Source organism: Miscanthus floridulus, chromosome 16, assembly GCF_019320115.1.
Source record: "Miscanthus floridulus cultivar M001 chromosome 16, ASM1932011v1, whole genome shotgun sequence".
Taxonomy (NCBI): Eukaryota; Viridiplantae; Streptophyta; class Magnoliopsida; order Poales; family Poaceae; genus Miscanthus; species Miscanthus floridulus.
In genome coordinates, this window is record NC_089595.1 from 24,373,740 (window position 1) to 24,382,179 (window position 8,440).

Consider the following 8,440-nt stretch of genomic DNA (forward strand, 5'->3'; position numbering starts at 1 on the left):
CCGTCGCGAAAATGGCAATGGGAGTACGGGAACTCGGCAGGCGTCGGGGTCGCCGCCATGGCGTGCACGTTTCTTCAGCCTCGGCAAACGGCACGCCTGCAGGCATCTTTTCGCTATGGGAGAAGGCGAAGAACACACACAGTGCGATGCGACGACCACGCTGACCTGTTCATTGACACGACGGAGGAGACGCCATTGATAGAATTTGGGGAGGCGGAGCTGGGCTGGTGGCTCAACGACGCGCATGCACGTGGCGACGAGTGTCGCACGGCAAACACGCCGAGCGGGGCGTCAACCAACAGGGTATCGGTGCACGTACAAGGCGGGCATGGACGACGACAGGTTCATGTCTGGAGCCGGTTGAGGACAGCTTCGTGGGCGAGGGACTGCATCTCCGCGGCGTTCAACAAGGTAAAGATAACATGAACAAAAGAGGTACTTCGTCGGCACTCTCGTCCTTGCCCAGTTTGTTCCTTCGGCGTGAGCCGGCCTTCCTTCATCTTCTCCCGAACTAATGTCCATAATTGGTTTCTCTAGTTCATCGATTCGAGCGAGACCATGAACATCTTCCTCGGACATGTCATCGTTACTGTCAAAAGAGTTCTCCTCATTTTCATATTCGTCATCATCGGGCACATACATATCTTCTTGATCCTCCTCATGAACTTCTTGATCCTCCTCTTCCTCACCATCATCCATCTCCTCTTCCTATTTGAACAATTAAAATAGAACATCACTACATATGCATACACAAAATTATTTGCATACATCAAATTCATTACGTTTGCATAGACCAATTGCATCAAATAAATATTTCCATAGACCTGCATCATTTCACCACATTTGCATACGCCAAAAAAATAGACACACACACAAAAACAAGAGCTCACCTCCGGTGCCGGTGTCGTCGAGGACTCGGTACGGCCAGCGGCGCGCCCAGTAGCGGCTATGTGGGCAGGGATACCGAGCTTCTTCTTCTTTGCAGCCCCCACCGGGTGTCCATAAAGAGAGGACAAGTCGTCCTTCTGTTTTCCTGGATCCATGGTAGTGTTGGAATGCTGCCGCAGGGAGGCGTGGACGACGGACGGAGAGAGGTGCCGCTGGACAGCCGGCCAGCCGCAGCCCGCAGGGGAATCAGCGGAGGCGCGCGCGGCCGCGCGGGTCAGGGACGGACGGGACGGGGAGAGGCGGCGGCGGGTCAAGGATGGCGGGGACCGCAGCTAGGGGGAGGCAACGGTGGCGACATCCGGCGGTGGCGGCGGCATCGCGTGGTTGCGGGCGTGGCGGCGCGTGGGTTTCCTGGGGCGTGATCGAGTTCGTTGCTGCGTGCCCTACCCCCTCCTCCCGATCGATTGTGGCTAACGGGCTGGACCCGAACAGGAGCAGCCCATCTCCCTCTCTCTGATAAAAAAAAAATATACCGCGAGCTGACGGGCTAGACCGAGCCGACCGGGCGAGCTTTTGGCCCGCAACGGTCCAGGATTTTGGGCTCGGCTCGGTCCTATCTCGGGCCGAGCCCAGCTCGGGGCGAGTCAGCGCTGGACCGGGCCGAGCCAAAAGCCCACGAACCGGCGTCCAGCCTTAATCGCGGGGAAGCAGCCCGCGATCACGAAGGGCCTCGAGGTCGGATTCCTTTGCGGAAGAACCGCCCCAAGTTATCCTGGCCATCGGGCCGGCCCGGCACGGCTCGATGAGGTCGGTACTGTTCGTGCCGTGCCTGGCCGGCCCACAGGCCTCTTTTTGGAAAAAAAAACGGCCCAGTTCAGCATATTTTTCTCTAAAATTCATAATTAAAGAAGAAAAAAATCCGTTTCGTGCCTAGGCGAGCCCATGGGCCTCTTTTCAGAGAAAAAACACGGCCCATCATGGGCCTCGGGCCTGGCCCGGCCCGATTTAGCCGTGCCTCGGGCCGGGTTTTTCTCGTTCTTCGGACCGGCCCAAAAAACCCAATGGCCAGCATTAGCCCCAAGTCCCATTATCTTTTTTTTTAGCTGAAGTCCCATTAGGTCACGAGGAGCGCAGGAAAAACGCATACCGTCTCAAACTTTTCCCCAACCAAATCCTCGCCGCCTCCACCGACCATGATGCCACCGGCGCCGGCCCCGGCCCCGGCACCGGCCCCGGCGCTTCCGGACGAGCATCTCGTGGAGATATTTCTCCCCCTCCCGTCGGAGGAGCTTCTCGATGAGATCTTCCTCCGCCTCCTGCTGGACGAGCCTTCTGCTCTGTCGCAGCCTGGTGAGCAACCGAGGAGCTACGTTGCTGCCAGGGGGGGCCGCCGCCTCCCGCTGGATGAGGTTCTCGAGGAGATCTTCCTACGCTTTCTGCCGGACGATCCTCCTACTCTGCCGCAGCCTGGTGAGCAACGGAGGAGCTATGTTGCTGCCAGGGGGGCCGCCGTCCCCACAGCCAATTGAAATTCTCTGTAGAAGCATTTGTTCTTTTCCTCCTGTCTACCCTTTTGCCTCCCCAAATAGCTGGCGGCCCAAGCTTCGCCGCTACTGGTGAGTGTCTTTTTCTTAATTATTCTAGGTTATGAGAAATTATTTTGGATGAACTTCTTATGATCCGGCTGATCAAAAAGAAATTCAAGAGTACACCAGAAGAAATTCTAATGAACCATGTTTTAAAGGCGGCTAGGCGTCCAGGCGAGTGCTTGGTACGGTACGCCTGGACGCCTAGGCGACAAGGCACCACTGTTTCCCAAGGCGAGCTGGGTACGCCTAGACGCCTAGGCGACGCCTTTAAAACACTGCTAATGAAACAAGACAACATAAGGCGAATGTATTAAAGTCGAGAACCATACATACGAACTATGTCTTGCTTAAGAATTTTTATGGTTTACTTAAAGAGTTAAGAACATCTTGCTTATAACTCTAGATGAATCTTTTGTGTGAACCGAAGTGTGGCGAGAACAAAAACATTTTTGTCATGTCAGGAGTTTATCATGCAAGAAAGATGGGTTTTTTGAATTTTGGTGAAATAGTGTTAGTGGGAATTCTATTTTTATCTGGCTCTGAGCACCTGCAAAATGGTGCTTCAAGGGGTATGTTCATGGGTGTGAAGGAGGAAAACATACGAAGGAAGGAGTACAACTTTTTGGGTTGGAATAAATTTCTTTATTGGGAGATGATTTTAATTTGATTAGAAGGGATTGTGGGAAATAAATTTAAGAAAAGGTCAAAATGGTCTGACCTGTTCAATTACAGTAATTGAGCATTGGGGTTTAAAGGAAATCGGTAGATGTTTTACATGGTCAGTTAATCAGGTTGAAATCTTTGTTTTGTGCAATTAGATAGAGTTCTAGTTACTTCATCCTGGGAGCTACAGTATCCTTTAACTACTCATGCGAGGGTTATCTGACCATACTGCTCTGTTTCTGGTGTTAAAATTCAAGAAGTTCAGAGATTTTCAGGTTTGAGTCGTGTTGGTTTCAAAGACCTGAGACTGCGAAAGAGAGAACCAGTATTGATTTGTGGATTTTTTTTTTTTTTGAACGCTAGGCAGATTTTGAAAGGGTAGAATTTAAATATAGAAGGTGGAATGAAAGAAATGGAATTATTTTCTGTAGTCAGAGTGATTCACGGGATAAGTTGAACAGAATCTTGAGTGAAGAAAAGAATAAATGGAGGCAAATATCCAAAGAAAAGGACTTGCTGGAAGGGATCGGAATACAAAATATTTTATGCATAGAGCTACTGGTCGTAAGCGTAAGAATGAGATTGTTAGATTGATTCAGGGTCAGGGTTTGGGTGATGGAGTATATTATTGTATGCTACAGACTGTTACAGAAGTTTGTTTGGTGCTGTTCATTTACTGCCTGTGTCTTTATCTGAAGGGTTACCTGTGTGTCTAGAAAAAAATGACAGATTAAAGTTAGTAGAACCTTTTTCCTCGGATGAACTTAAATTAGCTGTTTTTGAAATGGAACATAACATGGCCTGTGGCCTTGATGGGGTCCCTGCAGTTTTTTTCCAGAGCTATTTTGGTTGCTATTAAAGTAGTTCTGTTGTTCAATCTGCTTTCATTCGTGGTCGTTTTATATATGATAATGTGGCAAGGAGATCCCTTTTCGCTTTTATTATTTCGAAGAGCAATCAAACAAACAGTCGTCAAAAGTTTCTTGTCAGTTGTTGCAGATACTTCTAAGATAAATGAGACGAGATGGTGTGATTTTGTGGTTGAATATCTTATAACTGCGACAAATGATTATAAGCATCAAGAAGTGAAAGAAACTCTACCCATGCTTTATGTAAGTGATGTCTGCACCAACATATTACATATTCCAAGTGATTTGTTTTGAATAAATTTTGTTGCAGTTATTTTTCTGATAGAACCGTTTTTTTGACATATTTCGGTACAGAGTATTTTTGCAGAATTCACGATTCTACCAGATGAGCTACCTCTTCCTCCTAGCTTCCCACGTATACATCATGTTACTGATGAACATTTGAAAAAACTGAAGGTGCATGACGAAAAATGGAAAGCCTTGAAGGTAACAAAACGTACTCTGGCATTTGGAGAAAAAACAGTTTACAAAATGATATATAATAGTGATACAAAATGACATATAAATATCTCTTATGCTGGTGTACTTGCGGTTTAGGAAACTTGAAGACTTCGCGGAATACAGAAAAGAAGTGTCTGCTCACAATACATCATTCAAGAAGCTGGAGAAGGCAAAAGGAAGAGGAAGGTCGTGGTTTAGCATGTTTTTGTGGTTCCTTTCTGTGTGTTTTGCTATGTTTGTTGGTGGGGCTATGGAAGCTGGGAAGAGCAACTAGACAAGATTCAGATGTTGTGGTTCTTTTCTATGTGTTGGTGCGGCTATGTCAGTCCAGCGAGTTCTGGCAGCTCGGTGTTAGGAATTTAGGCTTATATATAAGTAGTTTCGCTCTGTGTTTCGAACTCTGGATTTGAATGATGTAATAACTCGTTTCCAGCTCGTGTTTGTATCAGATGTTCTTTTCCTAGGAGTTGCATTTTTGTTCAGGATTGACGCTTATGCAATGCTCCTATTTGTTATTTTTTCACTGTACCTGCTATGGTTTGATGAGTTTCTTGAGTCAAACTTCACAACCAAGTATCTAAAAATATTTCTTATGCTAACATATTTCTTGGAGCGCCATCATCTTCTCGAAAAATTACATGGATCCACAACTGCTTTAGGTGCACATATTATCTTTTACTTTGTCCAATCATAAATAAAATTAAACATGATGGATTTCGATATAGTATGGAAAAAAAAATATTGGACCATTTATCGGAAGTCAAAAAAATCACATGTGTGGGAGGAGGCCCTCCGCGTTGGCCCACACGAAGCTGTTGTCCTCGAAGCAAGCGACGACGACGGCGTCACCGTGCCGCTTCGGATGCTCGTCGATCGCGGATGCGGACGCGCTGGTTGGGTCGAAAACCTGCCCCGAACACCATGGGTAGCCTAGGACCTTGGCCCACACCAGCCGGGGCGGCGCGAACCCACCCTCTGCCGGCGGCTTTTCCTCAAACGTGCAATCGTACCACGCGCACCTGGGCTGCGGGTGGGAGGGGGTTTATGCCCGTGGCCCAGGTGCCCGCGGGTGCGCGCGGTGCCCAGGACCTTGGCCCACACTAGCAGTCGTACCACGCGCACTTGGGCCGTGGGTTGGGCTATGGGTGGGAGGATCTTCGTAGCATTATACGCGTGGTGCATAACAGCCATATGTGGTGGTCTGGGTGGGCACGACCCCACCAGCGGACGGTGCCATGCCCCTCTACGCGGTGGGTGCGGAGCTTCCTCGGTCTCGAAACTCCTCTCACCTGGACACGGGCGTGTGCGGCAGGGTCACGCTCTTACCGCAGCCGATGACACTGGGGCCAGGCCGCGGGCGTGGTGGTCCCAACGTCTCTCTCTCTCTCTCAAGTGAGTCAATTCCTAGACATGGGTAATTTTTTGATTTTTTAAATATCCTTGTACCTGGGTCAAACCCGCAGCTTTCACCTTATGGTAGCATGTTTAGTCATAGTCGCATCAAAGATGCAGAGCAGGATGCTGCTAGAGTGGCTTATGAGAACTTGGTAACAGAGAGAACGGATGATGACCAAGTATATTTGCTTGGGCTGATTGATCAGGTATTTTCTTGGCACCGCCCCTTTCTTTCCATTGTTTATCATATATTTCATTTCATGTTTCAATTTTTTCTGTGAATTCTGCTATATCGTATCCTAAATCAGATTGCTTCGTCAATTTTCCTTGTAGTTTGCCTTAGAATGAACAATGCCAAACACAATTTGGTTTGCTTTTATCAGTTTTCTGGTTTCCCCCTCTTGCCTATTTGTGTTACATTTTTCAGTCATGGAATTAATGATTTTGAAACATGGATTTTTTTGTTACGGGAAGTAACAGCATTTATAGCCACAGAATTGAGAGTTTTGCCGATAAATGCAATTGCAGTCTTGCAGATAGTTAACTCATCAAAAAGAAATACTCACACACACATAGAGATAATAAGGACGGAACAGCAGGCTAAGTTTAACTAGTAATAAAAAGACAGTTCACAAAGTAACAAGGCTCTTTCTCTCACACTCACACACAGAGAGATAATCCAACACCATCCTCTTGCTACGAGTTAACCATCTCATTGCATAAACCGAGTTAATAAGAAATATTCAGCTCATCCAGAGTAGGAGGATTCGAGGGATGTATGCCGATATAGGATTAGAGCCGACTGCTTTGGTTGCTCAATGCCTTGTTGTTGTGCAGCAACCAATCTCATTAGTCACCAGCACACAAGCTCTTAAACATCACAAAATATTAACTGCATTATTGCGAAACTTGAATCTTTGCGGTCAGGTTATACCAGCAATATTAGGTTAAAATAAATAGTCAATCTCCATATTCATTCCAGGTTTCCCGAAAACTTAAAAAGGGTCATGAGGATTCATTTTAGCCCCTTCAGCCTCGCTTTGCTTTCTTCTTCTTCACTCATTTTTCCTTTTTCATTTTTTTCCATATGAGGGGTATTGACGATCTTTCAACATATAACAATCCTCCAAGCGCTTAGGAAGACACTTTTTGCGCGGTGAGAGCTGTACTGCTGGGTTTAGAGGCTGTGCTGCTGCCAAAGACACAAACACATGCATATATCAATAAGAATATTTAAAAGCTTACGAGAATGAGACGAGCTAAAAATCACATTTCTTCGGAAGCCCCTTTTTGCGCGGTGGGAGCTGTACTGCTGGGTTTAGAGGTTGTGCTGCTACCAAAGACACAAACACATGCAAATATCAGTAAGAATATTTAAAAGCTTACGAGAATGAGACGAGCTAAAAATCATATTTCTTCAGTGAGAGTTGGCACAAAATTAATAACAGAGCAAAGGGATAAAGAGCAAGCTTTCTTCAATGCATATCATGCTCTACTTGGTTCAGTATAGCCTAGGGATTGTGATGAGGACGTGACACCCATGCATATGGCCATGTTTGGTACATGGTATGGAGGGGTAGGAGGCCAGTAAGGGTGTCCAAGTCAAGAAGGAGATCCGAGACTAATTCGGTTCGAGTCCCCGAGTTGGAGACCCAAAGCAACTCAAGTTCGAGTCTCTCTCGGCCTTCAGGACCAGTCTGCCTTAAACTGATCACCCAGGACGCATCCGGACTCCGTTTTCGACGATTTACATATGGTTGGAAAACTAATTTGATAAGGAAGCCAATCCAAGTGGTTTCACGTCAAAAGACCTTCGGAATCAACAGAAATCGTCGAAACAAGTCAGCGTCCAGAATCTGCCAGGGTCCTGCGACACCGTCTTTTGGTCCGTTGGACCGTGTATCGTGTTTGGGCCTATTAGGGGACGCGTCCAGGGGGGTGACGCCCAAGACTCTATAAATAGCAGTCGTCGCTCTCCTTGAGGTTTGAGTTTTGTTTAGTTCTTGATTTCCTCGTGAAATAGACGTCGTTTTGCTGCAACTATCGCCGCCAAGGCCGCTTGCTGTGAACCAGGACCCCAGTTCTTGATCTTGTTCGCCTGTGGCGATTAGTCCTTTCGAATAAAGACTTGAACTCATTCTCATAATCATAAGCCTCATATTTATTTGTAATTTTAAATTATGTGTTATCTTGTTCTTGCTTTTGTTCTCGATTCGCTTGCAGGAAAGCCTTCTCGGCGAGGTCAATCTTGTTCGCGTGGTTGATAACCAACGGAGCAGTGGTGTAACGGTTGCGGGGGTCCGAATCAGTCTTGGTTCGAAGCCTAGATCATGAACGTTGAGTCTCCACTAATTGACGCTATCATACCTTTCGGAAGATCGGGCCTAGTCTACATCAAGTGGTATTAGAGACCTTGTTGTCCGTTAGGTATAACTTTGTTTTCTCCCTTTAGATTTTTACTATTTTTGTATTACCTATAGTCCACAAAAAGCCAAAAAAATATACATTGTCACATATTTCCTGTCATATAGCCTC

The 8,440-nt window shown here is 46.7% G+C and overlaps 1 protein-coding gene across 6 annotated transcripts; it reads left to right on the forward strand.

The window, feature by feature from the left end:
- The first annotated feature begins 325 nt into the window (after positions 1 to 325).
- LOC136512623 (uncharacterized) lies at positions 326 to 4,976 on the forward strand. Of its 6 annotated transcripts, none has more exons than XR_010773168.1 (4): positions 326 to 411; positions 4,131 to 4,252; positions 4,364 to 4,495; positions 4,607 to 4,976. XR_010773168.1 is itself a non-coding variant. In XM_066506583.1 (4 exons), the coding sequence occupies exons 1-4, from the start codon at positions 2,082 to 2,084 to the stop codon at positions 4,613 to 4,615; spliced, it is 540 nt and encodes a 179-aa protein (XP_066362680.1). In that variant the 5' UTR covers positions 2,028 to 2,081; the 3' UTR covers positions 4,616 to 4,976. The 6 variants fall into 6 exon arrangements, 2 of the variants coding, with proteins under 2 accessions (XP_066362680.1, XP_066362681.1); XR_010773171.1 differs by having other exon boundaries at positions 334 to 411; positions 4,140 to 4,252; XR_010773169.1 differs by lacking the exon at positions 326 to 411 and adding an exon at positions 2,028 to 2,504.
- The last annotated feature ends 3,464 nt before the right edge of the window (positions 4,977 to 8,440 follow it).